This window comes from Monodelphis domestica, chromosome 4 (assembly GCF_027887165.1).
Source record: "Monodelphis domestica isolate mMonDom1 chromosome 4, mMonDom1.pri, whole genome shotgun sequence".
In the NCBI taxonomy this organism is placed as follows: Eukaryota; Metazoa; Chordata; class Mammalia; order Didelphimorphia; family Didelphidae; genus Monodelphis; species Monodelphis domestica.
The window spans coordinates 417,556,307-417,583,544 of record NC_077230.1 but is presented as its reverse complement, the minus strand read 5'-3'; the positions used below and the strand labels follow the sequence as shown (position 1 = coordinate 417,583,544).

Below are 27,238 nucleotides of genomic sequence, written 5' to 3'. Positions count from 1 at the left end.
TGGCTCTCAATCCACCAAGCTACCTGGTTGCCTTAGAAAATGGCAAATTTTAGCTAACAAATGGAATTCCTGAAAACTAGAATAGACATCAATGTCTTTCAACAGAAATCACTGTGAGAAAGCAAACAATATTCTATCTCAATCAAGAAGAAAATGTAAGATAACTGATATAAAAATAATTGACTTGAAAAACAGATTGTAGATAATTAAGAATCATTGGGGGACAGCTAGGTGGCTCAGTGAATAGGAGTCTGGGCTGGAATCAGGAGGTCCTGAACTTAAAAATGCTCACAGATACTTTTTAGCTGTGTGACCTTGCTATCACTTAAATCTAATTGTCTAGCCTTTATGACTCTTTTGCTTTGGAACTGAGACTCTAAGATAAAAGTTATGGGTTAAAAAAAATCATTGAACTCCCTGAAAACCATGATTAAAAAAAAGCCTAGACACGGTTTCAAAAAATTATCAATGGGAAAGCTGCCTGGATTTATTAAGAAAGCAAAAGTAGAATCCACCAATTATCTTCTAAAAGGGATTTCAAACGGGTAACTCTCTTGAATAGCTTACGCAAATTCAGGGCTGCCACTTAAAAAAAAATGATGTAAGAATCCAGAGCAAGGCTCAGATATGTGACAATACAATCTGAATCTCAAAAGACTTGGAAGCTTCTACTGAAAACTAGAGATGATCTTGGAATCAGATACTGTAAAAGGCCAAAGAGATGGGCCCATACCCAAGAATGATGATTCATGCTGCAAGACTGTATAATCCTACAGAAGAAATGGAAGATTGGTAGAGACTTTGGGGCATTGCTGTCGCCAAACCTATAGCTCAGTAGGTCTGGGGATGGGGTGGAGTAAGGACGCATGAACCCGGGAGGAAAAGCCCAGGTGGTGGGGTCAGAGGTCTCAGGCAGCTCAAATCCCCAGCAAGGCGCCGCTTTATGCTCATTACAAGGCCCTTAAAAAAAGCCAAAACTTTTCTGGATTTTCGAGGGGGTGTGGTGGTGACCGCGGGAGTGTATCTCTGGGGTAGTGATGATGCCGATATGTACGTCTCGGGAACTGGTTGTACTGTGAGGGACAAAGGGTGATATGAGGTGGTGGTGGTGGTGAAGTAACAGGGGGACCCCGACTTCTTGATGGCGGAGGGGCTAGGGACAAAGTACCGGGATATTGGAGTTTGTTCCATGTGGGACAAATTGTTTAACAGGAGAGGGGAAGGGAAGGCCGCCCCGGCCTGCAGTGTGAAAGAGAGGGACATTCTGGGGTCACAAGCGACTTTGACTATGGACGTTCCCCACAGTCCATGGGGTTGCTCGTCCACACAGCGGGGAAAGCCGCTGCGCCGTGGAGCCCTCTTTACGGATGGAGAAGCTGATGCATAGCAAGGCTGCCGGAAGGAATCAAACTCAAAAGCCCGCCTCCCACCCCCGAGTGTTTCACTGAAGGGGTGGGCCGCGGTTCCAGTCAAGGGATTTTCGGGCATGCGCAGGGGAGCAGCAACGGATGAGCCCGACCCACTCACTTTCCCTAACTAATCCGCAGCGGCCTTGGGCCTGCTCCGCCCCGTTGGCAACGGCCAATCCCTTTCTCTTTTCCACCCTTTCTTTTCGGACCGGTGATTGGTTAGCTCAAGGAAAGTTGGTCATTGATTGGCGCTCCAGATTCTTCGGCACCCGTGTCACCGAGCAGGGTTTCCGATTGTCTGGAGCGCGGCAAGGCCCCACCCTCATAGCTGGAGCTGATAGCCCTCCCTCTAAAGCGCCCGCCCCCACCTCCCGCCGATTAGTCATTTGAGGGGCTGCATAGGAAACGCTATGGCCCTGGCGGCCCACCAGGAAGCAGTGGCGCAAAGGCCTCTGGGTAGGGCTGTCAATCCGGCCCTTGCAGCCTGTCCGAGGTTTCTTGGGGAGCAGAGGTCCCTGGGACTTACCTGGGATGACATGCCACCCCCCCCCCAGCTGATCCCTCAGCACAAGAGGTGGGGCACAGGGACAGACCTAGCAAAACTCAAGGAGGGTCGGCTAGCAGGGGCACCCTGTGCACGTCAAGGTCATCCCAGATGGCCCCATTCTGTGGCTGCTTTCTGTCTCCCCTCACCAGGCACCAGGCTGCTAGAGGTTGCAGGAGCCTCCAGATACCTCTCCCAGCCTTCCCAGCACCTCCCTCTTGGGGGTTGTGTGTTTGGAGAGGGAGTGGACGAGCAACCCCATGTGTGAGAAAGCTCTTTACTTGGGTACAGCACAGGGCGCCCCAGACTCCTGCGGATGCCTCCCTCCCCCTCCCCCCCCCCAGCCCCAGGGTGGAGAGCAGGGGAGCCACCCCAGGGCTGCCAGTCTTTGGTACAATAAATAGAAAACAAAGGGGCCAGCAGGGCCGAGGAGCCAGTCCATGGGGGATGGGGGGCAGGGGTCATACCCCCCTCCTCTCCTCGGCCCCAGCCCCCAGTTGGGTCAGTGCAGGTGCCCCCCTCCCCCACTGGGTAGCAGCAATTCCAGTTGAGAGGGGAGGAGGGCTGGGGGAGGGAAGGCATGAGCCCAGGGGCCCCAAGGGGGAAGGGGTATGGCTTCGGGGGCCCCAGGGGGGCAGGGGATCACGAGCTGGCGGCCGTACTCTGGGGGACACCGCAGAGGCCCAGGCGGGGGCCTAGGGCTGGGTCCTCAGGTGGGGGGATCGGCGGCCGGCCCCCGCCCCTGGGGCCGCCCCCCCCTGTGGTCCGAGTCCGGAAGGCCGAAGTGGCCGGGTGCTGGAGAGGGGGAGCGGGGCGGAGTGGGGCACAGTCCTGTGGGGCAGGCTGAGGCAGCAGGGGGCCACCTCCAAGGCTCACGTCCATCAGCTCAGGAGGAGGTGGTGAGGAAGAGGAAGAAGAGCCAGCCTGGGCCCCGTGGAAGGAGGAGGAAGAGGAGGCTGGGGCCGGGGCTGGGCCCGGGGGAGGCTTGTGGGCCACGTCTCCCCCTGCCCAAGGGCGCAGCGGCTGGGAAGGTGGGACCTGCCAGGGAGAAAGGCACAGGCTCCATCAGCCAAATGAAGCGCCACTACCTTGGGGGGCAGGCAGGCTGGGGGGGGCAGCCTCACACCCCGCCTCAGTGCCCTGCCCCTGGCCTGGAGCCAGCCCCATGCCCGAGGCCCGTACCTGGGGGCTATGCATCTCGCAGTCCGTCACCGGAGGCCCTGGGCCCCCACAGTACCGGTTGCTGTAGCGGTAGCTCCGGTTGTCATTCGATGATCCGCTGGACCCACCTGCAGTAGGAAAGAGAATAAGCTGGCCAAATGCCCAAGAGGAGAGGAGTATAATCCTTTGGTTCAAGGCCAGAGCCTATAGATTCATAGGACTTTGACACGGAACAGTCCCAAGAAAAGCACCTGGTTAAATCCCATCTTATAGATAAGCAAGCAAAAGGGAGGTTCCGACAAAAGGGGTTTTCTCCAAGTTCACATGGGTATCAAGAGCTCAGCCCAAACTCTGAGCCAAATCCTCTCCCCCAGACCCCCTCTGGTCCCAGGATCGCCCCTCTCCCCGCACCAGAGCTGGAGACAGAGCTGGCTGCACTGGAGGAGTGGGAGGCGTCGGGGGCTGGAGAGGGGGAGGTGGAGGTGCTGCTCCCCGAGGGCCCCGTGTTGGTCGCCTCGTCAGCGGTTCGACGGAAGAAACCATGCTGCAGGGCCCCCAGGGGGCTGATGCGGGCGGCCGGCTCATATGCCAGCATGCGCAGCACCAGGTCCTGGAAGCGGAGGTAGTCGGCTGTGCTATGGCCTGGCTCGCCTGCCCGCCGGCCCCCAGGGCCGCCTGTCTGCACGCCCAGCACCTCCTGCAGCCGCCGCGTGCCAGGTCCCTGGTACTCCTGGGAGGGAAGAACAGAGGAGTGTCATGTGGGGGCTAGAGAACCAGGAGGAGGGGGGGACCTGGGAAAAAGTCCCAGTCAGATCAGAAGAACAAGGGAATGAAGGAAGAATTCCTAACTGCATGATGACAGTGAGGAAAGAGATGGTGACTGGGGGAGTGGCTGTAGAGAAGCCACCTGGGAGAAAGGGACCCTTTAGACTGCGTTTAGGGGTGCAGTGGTAGGGCTAGGAAGGACAGAGCCACTCACCTTCCTGAGGTCTTTGCTCCTCCGGAGGGTCCAGCCCCCTCCAGGCAACCGATCAAAGTACTTCCTAGCCTTGGGTGCCTGTTCCAGCATGGGAGCTGGGGGTAGCCCCAGCACTTCCACAATCCTATTCATCTGGTCCACCTGGTCCCAAAGACAGGCACAGGGCTGTCAGTCTCACCTTCCTTTGAGCAATTTCTGAACCTTCCTAGACCTCCCCCCAGGCCCTCACCTCATTAGAACCACTGAAGAGGGGCTCTCCCGTGTGCATCTCCACAAGGATACAGCCTAAAGACCACATGTCAATGGCCAGGTCATACGGGGTCCCCAGGAGCACCTCAGGTGAGCGGTAGAAGCGGCTCTGGATATACTGATAGATCTGGGGAGAAAGGTGACTGGGTCAGTCTCCATGGGATATCACTGCCATCTGCCCCAGCCCCTAGAGACCCAGGTCACATCTGTACCCGCTGGCCCAGCTGGCAGGAGCTGCCAAAGTCGACGATTTTGATGGCGCTGCGTTTGGGGTTACAGAGGAGGATGTTCTCGGGCTTGAGGTCGCAGTGGATGATGCTGAGCTCAGGGGTGGCCAGGAAGAGCAGAGCCGTGCAGAGCTGCTGTGCCAGCTTCCGGGTCAGGTTCAGTGAGACGCCCCGAAAGTGGGTGTTCCTCAGCAGGTCGTACAGGTTGTAGGAGAGGAGCTCAAAGACCAGGCACAGGTGGTTCCGGAACATGAAATGTCGTTTCAGATGCACTAAAGAGAGGGAGCAGGGATAGGCAGAGATGGCTCAGACCTTGGCCCCAGCTCCACCCTCTGTCACCTCTGCCCGCCTGCTGGGTTCTGGGCCTCACCAATGTAGTACTTCATCTCTGTGTCATGCTGGTTCATCAGCTCAAGCAGCCGCAACTCAATCTGCGCCTGGTTCAGAAATGCCTTCTTGTTCTTAATGATCTTGATGGCCACCAGCTCCTGGGCCTGGTGGTCATAGGCCTTCACCACCTGGGAGGGACCAAGAGGCCCAGGATCAGAGGGGATAGATTCCAACTAGGTCCCATGATGGATCCCAAGGGGCACAGGTGACCGAGAAGACCTCCAGGATACAGAGGTGTCAACAGGAATGACTTGGGGGCAGCAGAGAACTTGAGGGACAGGAGAGGAGTTAGCCTTCTCTCCCTCTCTGCTGTCCATAGGTTTCCCCCAACCCTCCACATATCTGGTTCCAGTCCCCACCTGCCCAAAGGAACCCTTCCCAATGAGTGAGTCGATCTCATAGCGCTCCAGCCACCGTTCCCCGCTTCGCACAATGTAGTCATGGTTGTCATCATCATAGCCGTGGTTCAGAACCTTCCGCTCTTTCTTTGTGCTTGCGTCCTCTGGGGGACCCTGCTGGGCCCGACGCTTTTTCTTGGCGTAGTACACCTGGGGGGGGGGTGTTGTGTGTGTAAAAAGAAGAGTAAGCAGAGATGTTGGAGACACCCTCCAACTGGCTGCCCATTTCTGCCCTGGGCCCAACCCACCTCATTAATGTGCTTGTAGGTCTTGATGAGGTCCACAGAGAGCTTTCGGAGGGGGGCGGAGGTGGCATCCCGAAAGGCCAGCGGGAGCCGTCGCTGTAGCAGCCTGACATCTGGAACCACCTGGGAGGGGGCAGAACAAAGAAGGGGTGAACCTTTCAGCCCCTGGTCTCCTGTTGTCCCTCCCACACTCCATCTTACACATGGACCCTGTGCTGTAGGAAGTACAACCATGACTCCCCATTTTATAGCAGAAAACCCTGAAGCTCTTTCAATGACCTGTCCAAGACCACAGGGTCAGTGCTTTCCATCTCCTAGCCATGCTTTATCTCTTAATCTTTAACCCTCAGTGCATGAAGGCAGAAGTTGGGGCAGGAACTTTGTGGGGCCTTGGAAAGGGGGCTGGATTGTAGCCTAAGGACCTGGGCTCCAATCCCAGTCTGGCTACTTCCACCTAACATGACCCGGGAGAAATTGCAGAACCTCTCTCTAGGCCTCAGCTGCCTCCTTAGTAAAACAAGGAGATGACCTCGAAGGTTCTTGTCAGCTCTTCAACTAGACCCTCAGTTCTAAGATTGACCTTTCCTCACCCAGATCTTTTAGGTCTCTTTGACTTTGTCGCTACACTTTTTAATTCCAGCTTTTAACCCCAGGAGACCTTCTTTTCCCAGGACCTAGGCTAGACAATACCTGTGTATGCTCCTGGGGGGCTGGGAAGCCGGAGAAAGGACCATGGCTGGGAGGGGCGGCCATGGCCGGCTCAGAGGGCCGAAGGGAAGCAAGGCCCGGAGCAGGAGCCCGGCTGGGGGGCGACTTCTCGCATCCTGCACCACAGCTGCTGCCACCACCACCGCCGGGACCTAGAGAGAAGGAGTAGAGGAGATGGGATGTGGGGGACAGGGCACCCGAAAGGGAAGTAGGGGTTTAGCCTGGAAGAGGGGAAATAAAACAACAGACAAACAGAGGAGAAAGCAAGGACTGGCAATGAGGAACACGGGTAAGAAAAGGCAAGGCCAGGAGCAGAGAAGGTCAGGGTCCTGTGACAGTCCTTTCCCCTCTCCCCCCACAACAGAGGGCTGGCTTGAACTCCCCCAGGCTCACCAGATGAGAGCCACTCTCCATGGGAGGGGGGCGAGGGAGGAGGAGGACAGGGAAGCACAAAAGGGGCCCATCTCCTTAGATCATGGGGGAGGTATCTCCTCTGACACTAGGGAAATAAGGGTCTTGAGCCCCCTACGGTTGCCCCCAGTTGAGAAGGGGGGCTGGTGAGCCTCCATTCTGCGCCCCTCCCTCTCTCATACCCACGCTGGGGGGCTGTCGGGAGCCACGGGCAGGTGGCCGGCGGGGTCCCCAGTCTGGCAGGCGGGCAGTCAGCATCTTGGGCAGGGAGGGTGGGAGATGGAGGGGTGACCCGTCTGAGCCGAGGGAGGGGAGGCCAGGCACGCTAGGCCCAGAGGCGCCCCCAGTCTCTGCCCTGCCTGGCCCTGTCCTGTCCCGTCCGCTGGGTGACAGCAGCAGCCGCTGGGAGGGGGAGGGGGGTCAGCCGAGGTTGCCCGGAGGGGGGAGCTGAGCAGGTGGAAGGGGGGAGACAAGGAGGAGGACGGCGGCAGGAGGGAGGGGGAGGGAGGACGGGGTTAACCCTACAGCTGCTGGGCTGGGCCTAGGGCCGGCCTCCCCCCAACTTCCAGCCCGGCCTGTCTGCTAATTAACCCTGGGGTCGCACCGGGGGCCAGAGAAGCCTCTCCTCCGACGCCCATAGCACCCCACCAGCCCGGCCCGGCCCGGCCCGGGCCCCCCCTCCCCAAGCCCCCCCGGCGGGGGAGGGGGGAGGAGGTGCTGCGCTCGAGGGGCGCCCGCTCCGGCTCCCGCCCCGCCCCGCCTCCCGCCTCCCGCCTCCCGGGCTCGGGCTCCCGCTCCCCGCGGCGCGCACGAGGAGGCTGCAACATGACCCCTGCCATGGCAACAGGCCTGCCATTGGCCCGAGGGGCTCGGCGCGCCGGCCAATGGCGGGGAGCCGGCCCGCTGTTGCCAAGCGACCGCGATGCGGCGGGTGGGGGCCCACGCCGGCTCTTGCCCAAACAAAGAGCGGGAGAGCGAGGGGAACTAGGGGGGAGGGGGCCGGGGAGGCCGCGGCTCCGCCCCCGGCCCGGCTGCCCGGCCCCGCCCCGGCCCGCGCCGCGATCCCCCGGGGCCGGCCCCTTCCAGGAACCCGGCTATAAATAGCGGCCCCGCCCCCTCCCTCCCCTCCCCCCCTGGCACCTGGTCCGGCCCGGCGCCCCTCCCCCACGCAGCCCGGCCCCGGGATAGCGCGCGCCCCCTCTCCGCCCCACCCGGCCGCCCAGGGAGGGGCGGCCGTAACGGGCGTCCCGAGCTCCCCCCTCCCCGGGGCTAACGTTCGGCACGGGGGTGAAGGGCGGCGCGCCGGAGGACGGCCGGGCACGCGCCCCCTCCCCTCCCCCAGCCCCGACGGGCGGGCGCGCGCGCGGCCGTTACCTGTGGGCGGGGGTGCCGGGCCGTAGGGGGAGGGGCGGAGCGGAACGCGCGGGGCAGTCGGCGGCGGCTCAGCGCCCCGGGCTCATCCCCGCGCGGGAAGGCTGGCAGTGGCGGCGGCGGCGCGGGCAGGCGGGCGGTTCCAGTCAGATCGGCAGCGGCCCGGGGTCCCCAATTACCCAGTAATGCAACCAGCAAAATGGCGACCACAACAAACCGGCCCCCCCGGCTTGGACTCCGCCCCCTGCCCCCTCCCATCCTCCCTCGACACGTGACTCAGGCACCGGGACAGAGTCCCATACGCCTGCGCCAGGCTTAGAAGAGACATGCGCCCCAGTCAGCACAGGCCCCGCCCAGAGGCTGTGGCCTGAAACGCGCCTGCGCGCTTTAGGTATTAGGACGAGGCATGCGTCGCAGAGGTCGACGCCCGACCTCTCCGGGTAACTACAGGGCGAGCATCAGCGGATGGCCCAGAGCGCAGGCGCCGTGTTCGCCTGTCCTCCACCCCCCCCCTTTAACCCTTTGAGAATCCAGGAGTCACATGGGGTCACGCCTTTTAATAGAAAATACAAAGATCTGACAAAACAGCTAGAGTAGAAAATGAGGGCGGGGCAGGGATCGAGAGAGGCAGGCGCTACTTGGCAGCTGCTTCCTTCTGCTTGGGGGGCGGCCTGTAGGGAGAAAGGAAACCTCAGAGCAGGGGCAGTACCTGGGGGCTCCCCAACATCAACACCCTCCCCCTCCCGAAATAGGGCCCCCTGCTCTGTCCAAAGAGCTCCCCCTTCCCAGCCTCACCTGTATACGCCCACCACCACAGCATGGTCCCGCTCATAGGGCTCCAAGGTGAGCTGTTCCTGGGGCTTCATGTTTTCCTGCTGCATTTTCTTCACTTCCGAGGCAAACACAGCTTCAGGGGAGGCTGTGGAGTCTATGCAGTTGGCCTGGAAGAGAGAAGAGAGGTGGTCATTGGGACTACCAGCCCTAGAGAGTCTCTTCCCCCCCATTCCACCCCCTCCAGAATGTAGCCAGGGAACTTTACCTTGATGGAGATTACAAAATGTCCACCATTGCGCAGGAAGTTGTGGGCATTGAGAGCCACAATTCGGGACTGGTCTGGCTGGGCCACATCAGCAAAAATCACATCCACCATCCCTGAGGGCAGAGGAAAGGAAGGGTACCAGAGATGGGCAGCCTAGAGCACCCAGGCTCTTCCTTCCTCCAAAGATTTATTCCTGTCACCTACAGATGCTGACAAGTGTCTCCACCTCATCTATTGTCCCTCCACTCAATTCTGAAGACTGCCAACCCAATCTGAAGGAACAGCTCTAACCACATCACTCCCTGGCAAAGGTTTGCAAAATGCTTTACAAATAGCTTTTTAAATCCTTGAAATCTCTCTTTTTTATAGAGGAGGAAATCAAAAGCCAGGCAGATTAAGTAAGCTGCCTAGGGCAGGCTTGCCAGTAAAGTAACTGAGGTAGGATCTGAATCGGGATTTTTTTGACCAGATACCCCTAGTGCCCTCTCTATCCCTGGCTCTTCTTAGTTTGCCTTCTACAGGTAAGGGGCAGATCATTCCTGCCTTCACTTTCAGCTTTCTTAGCATGAGCTCAGAATATACTGAGCTGCAGTCCTATCTACTAAGACAGTGTACACCCTGGGTCCTCACCAATAAGCATTCGGTATTTGTGGGGGTGTCGTGCATCCTCAATGACAGGAATGATGTTTGTCCTCTTCTTGGCCACATTGATGAGGTCTCGGCCAGATCGATGAGAAAACTCAACAGCATAGACTAGGCCTTCCTGAGCAGCAGAGGAGAACTCACTGTCTCCCTGTCCCACGACCAAAACCCACCACCCAGCCCTTCCGGCTAAGACCCAGACCAGAATATCTGCCTTGGATGGATCCATTTCACAGTTCAGTAGTTGATCAGAGTAGACAGTACCCTTGAGTATCATTACATCCAACCCATGGTGCTAACAGCGTTTTAAAGGGACTTGTCCCTGGCCACCAAATGAGTAGCAGGAGCCAAGCAAAAATCACTAGGCTTTCCTGCTGTACCAGATGTCCTAACTCAAGCCCCTTTGCTCAGTTCCAGGCCTGCTGAAGAGTCTTGTTCATGTAACTTACAATCAGCTCTTTGGCCTTTGTATTTTGGCAGTGAGGGAACTTTGGGCAAGACCCCCCTCTCAGTTCTTTTTCTTTCCCTAGAGTGAAGGGGTCTCCCAGACTTACAGGGCCCACAATATCAGAGACATGTGAGACGGTGGTGCCTGAAGCTGCTCCTAAGTAGAGTACTTTGGCTCCAGGTCTGATGTGAATCTGATCTACTCCACCCAGGATGGCAGCGGCCAGCTTTGATCGGAATGGGTTCCAAGCGCGGTACTCCAACTTTGCCTCACCATCCTGAAGGGGTTGAGAAAAGCAAGAGTCAGTCTTGTATAACCTGATGCTCCTATATCCCAGTCTTCTACTCCTTACTCCCCTCAAAAACACAGCCTGGGATTCAATGTGGTGGACTTGCTTTTCTCTTGACACCCAGTCTCCCACTTCGGGCATTTCTACTGGCTGACAGGTTCTCCCAGGCTTAGAATGATCTTCCCTCCTATCTCCTACCCACTCTGGCTTTCTTCAACCCCCACCTACAATCTCACTTTCTAAGGAACCTTTTTTGATCCCCATAATATCGTCTTCCCTGTGATAGTTTCCAATTTATTCCACATATAGGTTATTTGTGTGTTGACAGTGTTCCTTTAACATAGGCAAAAATTTCCCCCTTTGTTGCAATTGCAGCATTAGCTAAATGCTTTAATGATAGACTGAAATGGGGACCTGTCCCACAACCCTTCCTGCCAAAAGTCTCATGTTCCCAATTCTCACCTCTACAGTGATTCTCTTCTCTCCATAAACTGACTCTCCTGGTACCATGTTCTTTGTGACAAGAGCATCTTCCTTTCCTCGACAAATAAAAACTCCTGATAAAGAAAAAGGGCCAGTGAGACCTATGAGCAGCACCCTATCCACCATGTTCTCTCTTAGATATCCTATCCCCCTGAAATAATGAAAATTTGTAACAGAAAAGGCAGAATTGCACAATGGTTATTTTTCTACCACTTCATACTAGATATGTCCTTACCCTCATGCCGATGAGGTTCTACAGTAACCTTCTTTCCTCCTTGGAAACCTCCTCGACCACCTCGGCCCCGGCCTCGGGGAGTGCCTCGGCCCCGACCACCAGGTGAATGGAACCCTCCTGCAGGAGACAACATATGAGGGGCCAGAACCTGATTCCTTGCCCCTTCATCCTAAATACATGAGGGTTTGTTCCTTGCCCACCAACTAACTCCAGGCCAGCCCTGTGAGCCCATCAACACCAACTCACCTCGTCCACCTCCTCGGCCCCCTCGATCTCCAAAGCCACCTCGACCACGTCCTCCAAAACCTCCTCGGCCTCCTCCAAAGCCTCCTCGGCCTCCTCGGTCACCACCTCTTCCACGCCCTCCAAACCCACCCCGACCCCCTCGGGGGCTGAATCCTGTGGACCAAAAAAATCCAGGTGGTGAGTGGAGTTCGCCCTCCACCTGCTCTCACCTGCACCTTAGATTGCAAACCTAGGAGTTCAAGTGCATGTGACTGGGAGTAAGAAAGAAATCTTACAAGGGGGAGGGGGAGGCCTTTCCTCATCTCCAAAAGTGATGTGGGAGGTGATAAAAGTTCTCAATGCCCTCCACTTGAGGAACCATGGAGAGCTATGAACCCCAGAGAAGAACCTGGGCGTGGGAGAGGAATGTTTAGTCTTTTAGAGGCAGAGGAGAGGGGAGAAGGCTGAAGCTTCTCCAGACTGTCAAGCATGACAAGTTGGTCATAGTGAGATACCTCACTCCATCATAAAGACCTCCAAATCCTGAGGTCCCTTCACCCCATGGGGGAAAATCGGGCCAAGAAGGGATGAATCTGTGGCGCTTAGGCCCACGATCCCACTCAGCATCCTCAACGACAAGCCCGGTTCCAGAAGGTGGGTCTCAGAGAAGGCCTAGGCTTCCATTTCGAGCTCTCAAGCCCCCGGACGATCCTGGGGCAAACTAGGGGTGTGCAGAGGCAAGGTGCCCTACAAATCAGACTACCTCTAGTTTATGCCTAGGGGACTCAGGACAACCTCAAGGTGGGCTCCCCCAGTTAGGCAGCACCCCCAAATCCAAGATCCGGGGTTCGTAAAAGTTGGAAGCTCCAAACTTCAGGGCCAGCTAGTGAGACGCTTCCTAGCTGTGGTCCATGCTGCGGGCCTCAGGGTCCCCGCTTGCAGGACGGGCAATGTGGAAGACGCTGCCGCGTCTGGGGGTCCCCAGGAAGAGCGAGTGGCCGCGGCTTGCAGGGATCCTATGGGCGGTACTGCCATCCCTCCCGTCCCTCCGGCTACAGAATAGTAAACGGAGTTAAGGTGATGGGACCCGTGTCTGGGGGCGATTGCTCCACCACAGGGCCCCAAGCTCTACTCTCCTTCCCGGCTCGGCCCCTATGCTCACCCGGCTTCATGGCACGCGGCTCGATGCACGGAGGAAGCGGAAGCAGCGGCGGGGGCGGTGGCTACGGCGGCCGCCAACGGACACGCGGGTCGCACGCGCCACCGGGCCTTGGAATCCCTTGATTGCTAGCAAGGGAAGCAAGAGGGAATCGGCGTGCGCCGAGAGGTCGGCTTACGTACTACGACACACGCACTACGCATGCACGCACTAGGACCTCAGGACGGGCTTTCCTCCTCTACGTCTGCACAGTCTGGAATACGCACCCCCACCCTCCAGGTTTCCTCCTCTCGCGTTGTCCGCTTACGTCACCTTGGAGGGGGCCGGTGGAATCCTGGGAAAAGTAGTCCTATAGCGTTCCAGGACGCAGAGCAGAATTTCCGGGGTCGAGAAGTTGAAGGGAAGGGAGGCGTAAAGGGGAACGTGGGGCGCCCGGAGTTCTAGGGGCCTCATGGGATATGTAGTTTCGAATAGATGCCCTTTCCACACATGCTCTCACAACTCACCCCAGGAAAGAGAATACGTCGGTTCCCTAGGAAACGTCGGCAGTGGGTTCGGAAAAGGCTCGTGGCCACGTGAAATGGGAGGCGGTTTCCCGCTGCCGGGTCTGGGGAGGCCGCGAGGCGGCGGTATCGCTTACTGCCTTTCTCCCTTCCTCCGCCACCAGCTGGACTTCCTGAGGTTGCGTAAGAAACACACTTCCTTCAATTAAGTGACAAAATCACGTGTTAAGTGATTAATGGGCAGGCACTGAGCCGTATCCTGGGGAGATAGGATAGAATGGAGGTAGGTTCTGCCCTCAGGGAGCTTTACCTTCTACTCTTCACCCCAGTTGGATGGTGGCGCAAAACAGCCGCATCTGCCCACCCCATGGGCCAGAGCCTGTAAATTTGCTACAAGGCAGTCCACCTTCAGTTGGGGGGATGTGGGGGGACTTCTGGTTCCCTTGAGCAGACAAGATGGCCATTACTTATCTCTCCTGTGGGACACAGTGGCCAGTTTGGTGAAGTCTCAATGGAATGCTATCCAAGTAGAACGTTAAGAAGTTTCATTTGGTCAACGTAGGACATTGCACGACAGTTGAGCTGTTTGTTGTAAGCATTTCAGAATAGTTCACACACCACTTTCCTCTCTCTAGAGAAAGGCAGTGTGTCTCAATTATACAGCAAAAGAGTTCAGAATCTTAAGTTGTCCATTTAGGTGGCTCCCTGAGCCATCAGGCATGTCAGGAGAGCCTTCTTCAAGGCTTCATTATTCTCCACGGGCCACCAGAGGGCTCTAGACCCTCAAATACTGTTCTTCATCGTCCTTATGAGGCCCACTGCCTTAAACTGCTGTCTAGACACAATTCTTTAGGATAGTGATTCTCAAGCTTTTTAATTTCAGATCCATTTTACATTATTAAAAATCATTGAGGACCACAAAGATCTTTTGTTGATATGGTTCAGATCTCTCTATATTGACCATATTACCTATTTAACGATGTATTTAAAATATAGATAAAAAACAAACCAATACACATTTATTTTACAACCCTTACAGCTAGCTATATTTGAGATTTCAATAAATTTTCCCTCTTGGGTGAAATTTGGGATTCTTTGTTGGTTTGATTGAGCTAAGTTACTTTGCTCTCAATGGGAGAGCCTTTTCAATCTTTATTGTCTGATATATATTCATATGTATACTTCCTCTGATTACTATTTTTACTATCAACTTGGATAAATGGGTTTCTATGCTATTTGTGATATGTGTGTTCATTGTGGACCTGGTGTTTGGTGGGAAGGGGGTCAGGCATTGGATATAAACTTTGGGTTCCCACTTTCCCCATTAGTGAACAGTGATCAGGAAGTTATCTTGACCCTAGCCTAATAATGTTTAAGGGATCTAAAAGATATCATTGTAGCTCAGTCCTCCCCCTCCCTTGGAGAAGGAGAGCACCATGGCCAGTCTCTGGTTCCAACTTACTGCTTCCCCTCCTGGCAAGACTCAAATCTCTCTTGGAAAAGAGTAGGCACAAGAGACACTTGAGATGTCTATTCTTGCTTCCCAATGAGCCACACATCACACTCCCCACTACATAAACTTCCCCAATTCCCTATTCCCCCTTGACAAAAGTCTGAGTTGTCACTAAGTAGATTTAAGTGGTGGAATGGTCTTAATGAGGAAAGGACAAGACCAAAAAGCTGAAGTCTTTTGGGAGAAAGGGGCTTGGAGGTGCTGTGTCCCGGGGCAGGAAATACTGGTTGGGGCAGGGTCCTCTGGGAAGGTGTCCAAAGGCTGTGAATGAATCTGGTAAAGTGTGTTTCTGAAACCAACTTGTTGGGCATTGAAAGATATGAACAGTTTACCCTCAGAACTAAGTTTTTAAAAAATTAAACAGTTTGAGCATATAACTTCAGTCTTAGATGGTGTTGTGATAAGGATCTTATTTAGTTTTAGTAAAAATAAGTTTTAGGCCAGAGAGAAGGTTTTTCCACTTTTAACCTGTCCCCTTTAAGAGAGGAGACAAAGTTTGCTGTGGGCCCTTTAAGGGAATAGCATAAAAGTCCAGTGAAAAAAGAATTCTGACCTCCATGTTCTCTGGCAGTCTAGGAGAACAGGGGTGGGTGTTTGAGCCCTTGCTCTGACAGACAGTTGGTGGCAATTGGAGAGAAAGAAAAAGAGATTTAAGAAAGCTGAAGAAAAAAACTTATGATTTGTGATCAAAAGCTTAGTGACTGAGGTTTTTTTTTCCTTCTCAGTACTCTGAGAAAAGAGGTCTAGATTTGAGGCCTAGTCTTGAGATGTAAAAGGGAATTCTTTGTTCTCTTTGAGTTTACACTTGTGAAAGGGAATCCTTTTGTCTAATTTTAGTTAACACTTTGGTTAACAATAACTTAAGTACCCCTACTTAGTACCTCACAAGATTGTGAAGACAGAATTAACTCTTCTTTGTCTACATTTGAATTGAATCAACAAAAGCTTGAACACTCTACTTGGCACTAGGTGGAGGAGCTCTCCACCCTTTCAACTCAATCAACCAGGAAATGAGAATTGACCCCTCAATCAGCCAGGAATCTGTGAAACCTTTTGATGAGTATTCACCTCTCCAGAAGGGGAGAAGTGGTTCCCACAAACATTGCCCCCTGGGCAGTGCTGGGCAATTTGGAAGCTGTGATTGGCCCTTAAGAAGAGGGGAAGGGACATGAAGCCACTATAAAAGGTCCCGAATTTCTGGGGCTAAAAAAAAATCAACTACAAGAAGGAAGTCAGCTTTAAGAAGAAGGTTGACTCAAGGAAGAAAGTCGGCCTCAGGAGTCACCTTCAGCTCCAGTCATTGTCTTGACCTGCAGTTTGGAAAAAAACTTGGGTGAGTGGATAGCTGGCTTTCTCTTCCTATCTTCTGGAGAGAGTTTAATTCCAGTTGAAGGTCAACAAGTCCTAGCTGAGTCAGCACCGGAGCAATATTTAGTTAGATAGGCTAAAATATCTTCTCTATCCTTTATATTTCTCTACTTTCAGTCTTTCTACCTCTTTTGTAAATAAAAGCTATTAAAGTCATTTCAACTTTAAGCAATAATACTTTGAATTGGCAACCACCATTATTATTTATGCTTTTCATATATTTTAATCAAACCATTAATTTTAGAGGAACTCCAGGGGGAGTCAGAGAGCTGGTTTGTGGAAACTGTCACAGGCAGTGTGATCTTTGGAATTGACTCAGAATTTCTAATGAAATCCTAAAGTAATCTATAAATTCATTTATAGATTACTTTAGGATTTCATTAGAAATTAAGGTTCATCGTCTAGTATAAGGTAATAAGATAGAATTTAATTTTTAGACAGCGAGTGTAGATTAAGGAGGTCTGTTCTACAGACAAGAAGAAGCTCTGTAAGGAGCCAGTTTGGGCCCAGGTTGTGTTTTTTAGACAAATTTAATATTAGGGAATTATAGATTTCCTACCTTATTCCTAACTCCTATTTCCACCTCCTGTTTTTCTTTTTATACCTCTCTTCCATAATAAATTCATGTTATATTAGACTGCATCCAGCCTTCAATTCACTGCCTGAAACTAGATTCTGACAGCTTTAACTGATTATAACTGGTAATATAACATTACTATTTTGTTATTAATATTTAATGTTAGTCCAGATTAATTATACCTATTATAGTCAGCTTTAGCTGTATAAATAGCAGCTAAAACAGTTGCCTCTGGCCATCTATCAAAAGCCAGTAAATAGTTTAACTAACAGCTTTTTATTTACCCATAACAATGGGATTTACAACCTCTTCCTAATAGTCTACCTATTCTTTGGTTTCCTCATCTGTAAAAGAAGGGGGTTGAATTGGATTGCATAGTTTTCCTAATTGGAGGGTCTTCCCAGTTCAGAGAGTCAGGTACAAAATGATGACCAACATTATTGGATAATTTTTAGTTCAACTTTCACACAAAAACATTCCCCTTTCTTTTTTCCCCAGTGGGGGGAAAATCAAATCAATGTCAACAAAATGAGATCAATGTGGATGAATTTGCCCTGGCTGACACAGACTATAGCCCCATGATTATATAATACAGTATGTGTACTTAAGCAGGGTCAAGTTGGTGTTGGTACCTGTTGGACAAATTTCCACATGGGAGCAATCTACTGCTGCAGTCAGGTGTAGGTTCATAACACAGATGAATTGTGCTATCTAGCTGTTTGCTGCATTTCCCACATGAAAAGTGAACATGAAGCTAAATTATCTTTGTATGTGACCCTAAAGGGGCAGCAGATCTGTTAAATATGCTAACCTGATTTCCTGAAATGCCTCCAATTTAAAAATAAAAATAACTGAAGAATAGCTAATCAGTTAGCATTGGAGCAAATTTTGAAATTTAATGCCCTTATTTTTATTTGAATTAAATACAAGCTAAGAAAATGATCTGTGTAGATTGTTTTATGAGAACAATAATTTTTCCTTAAAGGAAGAGGGAGGGTGTCCTGCGACATTTAAAAGCCATGGTGAGTGGTAGTTTTCCCCAATAACACTTCTGGTATTTAAGTTCATAGCTAATAAATGTCAAATGAGCTAATATATGTAAAAGTGCTTTGCAAACTGTAAAGCTCTATTGCTGTTGCTATTGTGGATTTTCTGGAGAATGTAATCTCCATCTTATGTAGGATTTAAATTAATATCCAACATTCCAAGAATTATATTTTTATGAAGTTTATTAATAATCACTTGAAGTAGAAGGAATAAAAGGAAATAGAAGTTAAAAAAAACTTAATTATTTAACAAAATTAAGACCACGTGACTAAGTTCTCCTGGCCTGTTTAAAAAGTCCACTCTACCAAAGCTAAGACAAGAAGACAAGAGAGCGAGAGGCGAGGTTACACCAAATTTATATCCTCCCTATATCAGCACAGAACGTGAGGAGAGTGGGGCTGAGAATTGTAGTTTTTAGGGTAACAGATTCCAATTACACAAATCTCCCTGTGGTCCTTTGGGAGACTGGTTTCCCCGATTGATCATTTAAACATAACTATCTTAGCAAAACCAGTGTTTGCTAGGTGCATTGACAAAAATTAAATTAATTAAATTAAATTAAAGGACAGTCCCCTTAGGCATAAGAGTTTATATTCAAAAGAAATGCATTAACCCCCCCACAATTCAATTTCACTACATCCCAAAGTTCATTCTGGATCTTTTGGTACAATGTGTGGTTTCTGCAGGCATCTTCATGATGCCTTCTCTAACCAGTTCACTTTCTTGATTCGGGGAGGTAGCAGGTTTCTTATCCTAAACTTACTCTCAAACAAGAAAATTTTTTTATAAAACTAGAATTTTATGACAATTATACACCCCCCCCCCCAGGAGAGTGTTGACAAACACATGGATCACCCAGGGATACATGGCTAAGTTATGAGGTATGTGAATTGTTAAAAGGAAATCAAAAGCATAAAAAAAAATAGAGGAAAAGAAAAAAATCAAAATTAAATAGAATATAAAAATTCTGAGTAGGCAAGAATAAACCTATAATAGGTCCTAGAATCAGGGCCCAATAAAGTGCCTGTAGGATCATTGCAGCAACATACATTTACCTAATCAGCAGCCAGGACTACAGAAATTTGCCACACTTATGAAATATAGAAAAGGGATTAGATTTTTGTAGCAGATGGGAAATAGCATTCCCTGGTCTGATTTTACCTTTGCTCTCAGGGATAGGTCAATATTCTAGCCAAATTGAGGTACTTTTTGGAATATATAATGGGGAAATTCTGTGTCTGACATTGTCAAACAGCTGCTTTCTCAAACCCCAAAACAAGTCCTCTTTCTTGGCGCAGATTCTCATCAATTCCTTAAGGATTGGTCAGTCTCGGTCAGTCTCCTTGACCTTGAGCTTGTAGGCACTGTGCAGATTAACTTTGTGCTTCCTTGGCACTCTATAATGGCTCTCTTGTGAGAGATTTTTAGGTCGTTAAATTTTCAAAGGTTATACACAAGTTGTAAATAGTTTGATGGAGTCCATCCATCATCATCTATGTGACAATTAACAAAGGCAAAAAGGCATAAAAGGCCTTTTAGGCAACATGTGACCTTGATGGATTTGGTGACAAACCTAAGCTTCCATAAGGACCTATGGTTTTGCCATGGAAAAGGGTTTGCATATCTAGTCTATGGGCTTTTACAATGATATTTTCTTCAGTTCAGTCATATGGGGAGGGTACAAATAAAGACAATTTAAAGACATAGAGCTAATGACCAAAACACAGTAGTTGCAAATGACATAGTGTAACAGAATATAATAGATTAGATTAATATGTCAACTTAAAAAAGAACAATTAAATCTTAAAACAAACAATCTGCAAATACAATATATATAACAGGATACAGGCACTGAATTCAAGAGTCCCTTTTCTCCAATTCCGATAGAGACTTCTCTTCACTATTTGAAGGAAAACAAAACTGAAAGAGTTAATAATGGAGTCTGAAAAGACTTAAAAATTCACCTCCAGACTCTAGATTTCCTTCCCCTCCTCAGTATCCATCTAGATTCCTTTGGTCACACTTCTGGGATTCCCCATACCTGCACTGGGCATAGTGTGGATGAATCTCATATTGGATGTGTTGCAGAGACTGGGCAGGCCAAAATGGCAAGGGGGTGTAGGGAGATGAATCTCTTGATTCAATCCCTTGAATCTCATGATTATTCAAGCTATTCACAAGGACAAGTGCACCCAGGAATGGTAGGAAGAAAAGACATCCTAAAACATCCTAAAACTTGGAGCTATTTGAGATAGGTAATACAATTCTTTTTCATAGAGTGGGCCATGCTTACAATTCTACTTCCTGTCTGTAAGCGTCATAGACCAGATTATGAACCTAGGATCTATTGTCTCTAGGCTTGACCCTCAATCCATTAAGCTACACCCCCACGCAGGGTGGGTTCAGGGTCTAGAGGTCGGCATGGGAGACCTCCATATGGGTTAACACCTCAGTCCCAATTCCCACAGCCAGGAGCATGGAAGCCCCCCTAGGTTAGTTTAAAATTGACCTGGGAGGTTAAATAGGGGTAGGAGTAAGTGGGGATAGGCAGCTGATAGACTAAAAAGTGTTTCAACCCTAAGCTACTACACACTTGAGACCCATGTGGGCAGGGTGGAAGTGTCTCCTCAGGAAAAAGCCTTTGGGAGGCTGATTGTTGCCTAACAGAAACGCCCGGGCTTCCAAGGCACTCAGCTATTGGCAATGTAAGGGAAAGAGGAATTTATGTTTTATCAGCTGCCCAGAAAGTGGCTTGCAAGGACCCCCAGCTTGTGTGTTCAAGAGACTTGAGGCGGCAGCAATTGGCAGCAGCAACAGCAACAGCAACAGCAGTAGTAGGAGCAGGAGGAGCAACAGCAACATCAAGCATCAAAGGATTTTAACTAATCTGTCTTTAAAAACCTGCTCTACAACTTAGAGCAGAGCTAGGGTTCTAAACCCTACTTCTGGTTGCTATAAATGTAGGATTTAAATTAATATCCAACTTACCAAGAATTATATTTTTATGAAGTTTATTAATCACTTGAAGTAGAAGGAATAAAAGGAAATAGAAGTTTAAAAAAACTTAATTATTTAATAAAATTAAGACCATGTGACTAAGTTCTCCTGGCCTGTTTAAAAAGTCTCCACCAAAGCCTCAACAGGAAGACAAGAGCAAGAGATGGGGCTACACCAAATTTATATCCTCCCTATGTCAGCACGTAACATGAGGAGAGTGGGGTGCTGGGAATTGTAGTTTTTAGGCTAACAGATTCTAATTACACACTCAGCATTGTTTTCCAGAATGGGTTCCACTCAGCTATTTTTTTTCCCCTAGGGTCCGGTCTGATCATGTCACCCCTAATTCAATAAACTCCTCTGGCTCCCTATTGCCTACAGAATCAAATATAAAATCCTTTCCTTTGCTTTTGCTTAACCTGGCCCATTCTTGCCCTTCCTGTCTTTTCACTCTTTATTCCCCTCCACAAACCATACTTGGATATCCAGTGATGCTTGGCTATCTTCCTGTTCTGCATACAAGACATTCTATCTCCAGACTCCAGGCATTTTCATTAGCTGTACCTTATGCCTGGACTTCTCTCCCTTCTCATCTCCATCTTCCTTACTTCTATTACTTCCTTCAGGCAGCCTTTCTCAATCCCCCTTTAATGTCAGGGCCTTCCCTCTGAGATTAACTCCAATTTATCTTGTATATGTCTTCTATGTATTAGTTAAATATTTCTGTTGTCCACTCCACTAGAATGTGAGCTCCTTGAAAGCAGAAATTGTTTTTGCCTTATTTTATAACCCCAGTCCTTAGCATAGTGTCAGGCACAAGGGAAGTGTTGAATGCTTGCTGACTGATAGCTCGGACCAAAGCACAATTCTACCAACGGGGTATGAGTGTGTCTGTCTAGGTACAATATGGGAGTGGGAAACCTTTCTGCTATGAAGGATTGTTGACTTCTGGGACATGATGAAAGCAGAGTTGTAACTAGGAACCAAAGCTCTTGGGGCAAATCAGCTGAGTGAGAGGGAATATAGAAGTGGGCATGGTCCAGTCTCCCAGAGTCTCTCCCTCTCCTCCAAGGCAGGTGGGCCATAGGATAAGGTCTCGTCTTTGAGTTTGTTTAGATAATTTCTCCCCCTGTAGTTTCCCTAGCACTGGATAAGGATTATGAGATGAGGTATGAAGGCAGAGATCATCAAGGCACAGACATATTTTACCTCTAAGCTTGTTAAGCCTTGAGGTAGAGGAAGCACACATAGACACATGGGCTTGTTCCAAATCGTATTTAGAGTTTTATTAACATTTCTCAGAAATGGTCTTATTGACTAACTGGGAGAAGGGGGTCTGTTGTCCCAACTTCTTCCCTCAGTCTCCAGGCACAATAACCATCGTGTATTGATACTCCATGGATGCTGATGTGCTTCACAATGATGCAGGGAGGTCCATGAATCAGGCAAAACTGGAAGAAAGATACTTGCTTAATACCACCCCCCAGTCACCAAAGCACAGCCTACTTTCTTCCTAGGCGCCTCCAGGACCCCCAGTCTCCATTCTTCTCATAAACCCTAGTTTCTAGCCATTGATCCTCAGGGAACCCAGCATCTAAACTCCTTACCATGGGGAGAAGTCCTTAGCTCTCCAGCCATCTAGGGCTGCCTTCCCTGAGGGGTCCATGTCATTGGTCTGGTCCCCATCAAAGTTTCCACAGGCACCACACAACTTCCCAGCATGGGCCTCATCAACTGTTATGCTCAGCTCCCCAGTTGGGCTGAGCTGTACATGTATTCCTCCATCCTGACGCACTTGGAAGGATCCATCAGCAGACTTGTGCACAGACACAGATGTAAGCACCTTAGTTGGGAGGGTCACCTGTTGTCCATTCACCTGAGGGCCAGAGGTGAGAGAAAATGGAGGGTCTGAGAAACTGAGGCAGAAAGACAGGACTAGGGAAATGATGCCTGATGAAAATCTAGGCAAAAAGAGAAAAAAACACAGAGGGAAATGTGGAAGGATAGACAAATAGGAGAGACAAAGAGAGACAGGAAAATGAAGAGAGAATGCTCTAGAGCCAGGATTGCCCCAAACCATGGAAGCAGACCCCCTCAGTGGCTCACCCAAACTCCACTAGTTGATGTCAGAGTAACCAGACCATCCTGGAAGAAGATATGGGCCTGGCTCACAGGCTTGGAGCCATTGAGGCAAAGCTGGAAGTCGGCCAACACACGGAACCAGAAATCATTTGTGGGGTTCTTGGAGCAGAGGGTTGAGAGCTCAAAGATGCCAGAAGAGCCAGCTTGGGTCTTCAGCCCATCAAAGGTGTTGAGGTTAGTGGAGAGAGAGCAGACGCCAACTGGGCCCTTGCAGCCCCTGGATCCTCCCTGGACTTGGCACACAGTGTCTGCGGGGCAGCTCATGGCCTCACAGTTCAGTTTGCCCCCAATGGCACAGGTGCACCGTTGAGAGCAGTCCGAAGACACCAAGGATGAGTTGCCCTGGCAACAGATGGACAAGGGTCTCAGACTAACCATCAGAGGCTCCCAAGTCCGTGGGATTGGCCCTAGATGTCTTGTGCCCCTTCCCAGGACCGCGGCATTATAGGCCTTACCGGGAGGTAGCTTCCCTGGAGGACGCAGCCACAGTTTTGGATAGGAACACAGACTCCTTGGGACAGCAGGAATCCTTGGTCACAAGCACAGCCCTCAAAGCAGCGGGTGGTGCAGAACCCGAGGCCAGAGAGCCCAGAGCAGGAGGCCTCACAGCCATGCACGCAGACTGAATAGTGGCTGTGAGCTGGGCAGCTGAGTGCTGAAGGAGAAGCACGGGGACAGGAGAAGGCTTCAGGGGCCCAGCTTCTCCTCCTGCCCCCTGTGGACCTCATGTGGATATGGGATTGCCTTTTTGGCCTGTCCCAACACTGCTGATGCCTATTGAGCATCCCGATTTCCTGCTCATGAGCCCCCCTTTCCATTGCATAAGAGGGCACAGCAACCCATCATTAGCCCAGAAGGAGAAGAGCTCCTGGAGCCCATCTGCTACGCCCATCCCGCCCCAGACCCCTGTCCGTGGTGACTTACGACAGAAGCGGCTGTTCCTCCAAGGCTTCAGAGTGACCCCGGCAGCCTGGCAGTCCGCTGTATAGGTGCCCAGGCTGCGGCACAAGGAGCTGGAATTACCTCGGTTGGCACACAAATCATATACACACTGGCGGAAATACTCAGAGGGGCTCAGCACTGCATGGCAGGGAGCAAAGGGGCCCTGGGGGTCTCGGAGCCGCCCACAGGCCTCGGCACTCTCATAGGGGGCCGTCTGCTCCGCGGAGCACACCGGGCAGCAACCCGCCCCCTCCCCTTCCCCGCAGGGACGGTCCCCGGGGTAGCCTGGCACGCGCCAGGCTGCCCCGAAGGTGTCCACATTTGAGGTCACCGTGCCGTCCGGCAGGTGGAAGTCATCATTCCAATTGCCATTATAGTTGCCACAGAGGCCGCAGAGGTGATTGTGGTAGGGACTGGGCACCGACAGCAGCACGTGGGCATCGCCGTCAAAGAGGATGCGCAGCCCCTGGGTCGTCTGCAGGATCACGTTCCGGCCCTCTGGGGTCAGCCTCACAGACCCAGCAGTCACAGGCAGGGCCACCAGCTCCCCATTCACGGTGATCTACAGGTCCAGAGAGAGGCGCCATCAGCCCTGCCCTGGAGCCCTTCCCAGACACTCCCATGTGGATAAACGATGGAGCACGGGAATCCAGAAGAGAGTCTGATCTGCTCTTTACTGTGGGCTCACCGATTCACGTGGGGGAAGCCCCGTGGGCCTCAGTGGCCCCAGCTATAAAATGAAGGGACCAGACTAAGCGGTTTACTGAGGGGGCAGGCCTAGTCTGATCCCCTCCTGGGGCTGAGGAGGGCGCAAAGGCTTACCTAACGTGCCAGCCTCCCCAGGCGTGCCCAGGGCCAGGGCTCTGGACTCTAGGCCGACGCCATTTTCATTCTACATGGCACACTAGTGTCCCTTCGAGAGCCCTGCCTCCTCCTGCCCACCTGCCCTCTCTGAGGGTTCCTGCTGCCTCCTCAGCCGGGGCAAGGAGGGCCCCGAGCTCTTCTCCGCTTTCTCTACCACACCGTGCCCCAAGCTTCGGCGGCGGCTCCCTCACCTTCAGGCCGTGGCCCAGGCCCACGGTCTGGTCGCCCACGGTCACCAGCAGGCGCTCCAGGTCTCCGTTGGCATCTTTCTCCAGGACGATGGCAAAGTCCTCATAGCCGGGCAGCGGCTGGCACACCCGGCTGAGCACGTAGGAGCAGGAGCCGTGGAAGTCAAAGACTCTGCCATCGAAGGTCACGTAGTGAACGCTGCTGGACACGAGGCAGCGGCCACAGCCCGTGGGGTGGCAGGCCTGGACCCCAGCTTCCAGGCGGCACTCCTCGTAGGGCCCGCAGGGAGAGCCCTGGCGGCAGGTGACCACTCCGCCGGGGCCGCACTCGCAGCGATGCTCACAGTCGGCCCCGGGGAAGAAGGTCTCCCCCAGGGGGTAATAGTGACCGTCGTGGAGGCAGCCGCACTGGCCCACGGGGACGCAGGTGTCCCCGCTGAGCACGAAGCCCGCGTCGCACACACAGCCCTCGCGGCACGTGGAGACACAGCCTTGGGGAGCCGAGAGGTCGGGGCAGCTCCGGGGGCACGAGTCCCCGCAGAGCTCATAGTGGCTGTTGGCCGGGCAGGAAAAGGCTGTGGGGAGGAAAGGAGAGTCAGAGAAGGGGAGGAAGCGGGGAGAAGAGGTAGCAAGGAGGGAAGGGAGGGTCAGGAGGGAGGCCAAAGGGGTCCATGGGGAGTGTCCGGAGAAGGTGTGGTGGGGAACGCAAGAGCGAGGGTGGCAGGAGGGGCCTCTTACGGCAGAAGTCTGGGCGTCTCCATTCGTCCAGCTGGGCACCAGCAGCTTGGCAGGCAGCCACATATGCGGCCAGAGCTGGGCAGAGGCCGCTGGGATGGCCCTGGGCCTGGCAGGCGTCCAGCAAGCAGTTCTTGAAGAAGGGAGTGGGATCCACAAGGCCATGGCAAGAGGCGAGCGGTCCCGGAGCAGCTGAGATCACCCCACACGCCTCGGGGCCCCCGAACTGAGCCTGATCCTTTTCGCTACAGGTGTCTGGGCAGTCACTGGGGGAACAGACGCCGCAGCCCGGACTGCCTCCTACTTTCCAGCTGTGGCCAAAGGCCACGGGGTCATTGCCTGGCTGGCCACCCTTGGGCGTGAGGTCGTTGGCAGGATCCCCGTCATAGTCCCCACAGAGCCCGCACAAAGTGCCTGCATACGGAGAGGGGACCCGCAGGCGGGCCAAGCTATTGCCGTCGAAGGTCAGAGTCAGGCCGAAGGCCGTTTCCAGCACTACGTCTGAGCCGCTGAGGTATGCCTGGAGGCGCGTGTCCAGCCGGAAAGGCAGGGCCACCAGCTTATCATCCACCTAGGAGGAAGGGAAGGAAGGCGAGGGAGGCACGCCACTTAGGCACGATGGCCGCCCAGGTGGGGAGTCGGGATGCCCGGTCCCTGCCGGGGCCGTGTAGCGTGACTGCTGGGCAGTTAGTGGGCTCGGGGAGGCACGCGTGACCGGTCAGTGTTTGGTCAGGAGCCAGCAATCCACTCGGGGGGAGGGTCAGCGTGGGAGGGCGAGTGTGAGCAGCACAGAGCCACGTAGAGCTTCTGTAGGGTGGGCCCCGGCGGGAGGGCTGGAGTGATCCCAAGCCATCTCCCTAAGGCCAGGGCTGACCCCCACCTCCTCAGAAAAGGTAAAAACAAAGGCCCTCCCCAGTCTGTCTCCATCTTTCCTCTGCTCCCCCTTTGCCCTCTTTATTCTGGCCCCGTGCCGCTGCCAGCACTCGCGTTTCCACACGTTGGGTTCCTTTCCACGGATGCATCGTCCATCTGTTATTTTTCAAATCTTCCTTCAAGGCTCAACTCTAGGGGCGCCTTCGCTATGGATCTTCCCTGACCCCCCCCTTTCTGGTTTTGATTAACATCTACACAGTGGGCGCTCCTCACCTTCTAACCCCTAATGGAGAGGCAGCGGGTAGACCCTCTGCTGCCTCCCTGTGGATGAGTTCATAAACCTCTCCGTGTTCTAGGAAACTTTTGTTTTTAAACCCTTACCTTTTGCCATAGACTCAATAGTATGCTTGGTTCCGAGGCAGAAGAGCAGAAGGGCTAGGCAATGGGAGCGAAGGGACTTGCCCAGGGTCACACAGCTAGAAAGTGTCTCTGAGGTCAAATTTGAACCCAGGACCTCCCGTCTCTAGACCTGGATCTCTATCCACTGAGCCACCCAGCTGCCGTCTAGGTAACTTTATTCTAAGAGTAAATGACTGCTGAGCTGGTTCAGGAGAGTTTTTCCAGGAAGAAAATTCAACGACAAATAAAAAAAAATCCCTTTGGTAGAATGTAAGCACTTTGAGGTCAAGGATAGTCTTTTTTTTTAAATAAAAAATATCTTTCTGTTTGGATCCCCCAGGGTTGGCACAGTGCCCAACACAAATATCGTTTGAAGGAAATTTAGCTGGTCAACCCAAGAGATCTGGGTTATTGCATCACAGACCCTACCACTCGTGGGCGCCCAGATGGTGCCCCCCTACTGACCTTCAGCTTGCGG

General features: G+C 52.2%; 3 protein-coding genes and 1 long non-coding RNA gene across 7 annotated transcripts in view; 1 reads left to right on the top strand and 3 right to left on the bottom strand.

Annotated features, from left to right (window-relative positions):
* Positions 1–2,216: 2,216 nt before the first annotated feature.
* DYRK1B (dual specificity tyrosine phosphorylation regulated kinase 1B) lies at positions 2,217–8,235 on the bottom strand. Of its 3 annotated transcripts, XM_056796093.1 has the most exons (12): positions 7,326–7,466; positions 6,904–6,979; positions 6,293–6,462; positions 5,606–5,725; positions 5,319–5,507; positions 4,940–5,087; positions 4,555–4,841; positions 4,323–4,469; positions 4,094–4,234; positions 3,526–3,844; positions 3,136–3,242; positions 2,217–2,991 (listed from the first exon to the last, which is right to left on the bottom strand). In XM_056796093.1, the coding sequence occupies exons 2-12, from the start codon at positions 6,977–6,979 to the stop codon at positions 2,596–2,598; spliced, it is 2,100 nt and encodes a 699-aa protein (XP_056652071.1). In that variant the 5' UTR covers positions 7,326–7,466; the 3' UTR covers positions 2,217–2,595. The 3 variants fall into 3 exon arrangements, with proteins under 3 accessions (XP_056652071.1, XP_007491873.1, XP_056652072.1); XM_007491811.2 differs by lacking the exons at positions 6,904–6,979; positions 7,326–7,466 and adding an exon at positions 8,096–8,235; XM_056796094.1 differs by lacking the exon at positions 6,904–6,979 and having other exon boundaries at positions 7,326–7,476.
* A 129-nt stretch (positions 8,236–8,364) lies between these two features.
* On the top strand, positions 8,365–11,318 carry LOC130453933 (uncharacterized). Its single transcript, XR_008911601.1, has 2 exons — positions 8,365–8,532; positions 9,338–11,318. It is a non-coding gene; the product is annotated as an uncharacterized LOC130453933 (long non-coding RNA).
* Positions 8,635–13,290, bottom strand: FBL (fibrillarin). Of its 2 annotated transcripts, XM_001368964.4 has the most exons (10): positions 13,119–13,290; positions 12,616–12,740; positions 11,475–11,627; positions 11,229–11,345; positions 10,973–11,067; positions 10,328–10,498; positions 9,762–9,894; positions 9,132–9,244; positions 8,888–9,033; positions 8,635–8,763 (listed from the first exon to the last, which is right to left on the bottom strand). In XM_001368964.4, the coding sequence occupies exons 2-10, from the start codon at positions 12,623–12,625 to the stop codon at positions 8,727–8,729; spliced, it is 975 nt and encodes a 324-aa protein (XP_001369001.1). In that variant the 5' UTR covers positions 12,626–12,740; positions 13,119–13,290; the 3' UTR covers positions 8,635–8,726. The 2 variants fall into 2 exon arrangements, with proteins under 2 accessions (XP_001369001.1, XP_056652073.1); XM_056796095.1 differs by having other exon boundaries at positions 12,616–13,286.
* Positions 13,291–21,882: 8,592 nt separating this feature from the next.
* The window catches only part of FCGBP (Fc gamma binding protein), a 20,613-nt gene continuing 15,257 nt past the window's right edge, over positions 21,883–27,238 (bottom strand). Inside the window, exons 12-19 of the mRNA XM_056796092.1 lie at positions 27,226–27,238; positions 25,492–26,059; positions 24,757–25,328; positions 23,684–24,263; positions 23,215–23,414; positions 22,724–23,101; positions 22,225–22,493; positions 21,883–22,068 (exon numbers count right to left, since the gene is read on the bottom strand). The exon at positions 27,226–27,238 is cut by the window's right edge and continues 595 nt beyond it. Of these exons, the coding sequence (XP_056652070.1) occupies positions 22,059–22,068; positions 22,225–22,493; positions 22,724–23,101; positions 23,215–23,414; positions 23,684–24,263; positions 24,757–25,328; positions 25,492–26,059; positions 27,226–27,238 (2,590 nt within the window). The 3' untranslated portion in view covers positions 21,883–22,058. The remainder of the gene's footprint in view (positions 22,069–22,224; positions 22,494–22,723; positions 23,102–23,214; positions 23,415–23,683; positions 24,264–24,756; positions 25,329–25,491; positions 26,060–27,225) is intronic.

Excerpts from the sequence above, each read along its gene's own strand:
- DYRK1B (XM_056796093.1), bottom strand. The coding sequence starts at position 6,979 with ATGCTGACTGCCCGCCTGCCAGACTGGGGACCCCGCCGGCCACCTGCC. Across the intron at positions 4,235-4,322 it reads TCTTCAGTGGTTCTAATGAG|GTGGACCAGATGAATAGGAT; the intron begins GTGAGGGCCTGG and ends CTTTGGGACCAG. Across the intron at positions 3,243-3,525 it reads CAGCTCTGTCTCCAGCTCTG|GTGGGTCCAGCGGATCATCG; the intron begins GTGCGGGGAGAG and ends TTCCTACTGCAG.
- FBL (XM_001368964.4), bottom strand. Across the intron at positions 11,346-11,474 it reads GGGCCGAGGAGGTGGACGAG|GAGGGTTCCATTCACCTGGT; the intron begins GTGAGTTGGTGT and ends TGTCTCCTGCAG. Across the intron at positions 9,245-9,761 it reads CAAATACCGAATGCTTATTG|GGATGGTGGATGTGATTTTT; the intron begins GTGAGGACCCAG and ends CTCTGCCCTCAG.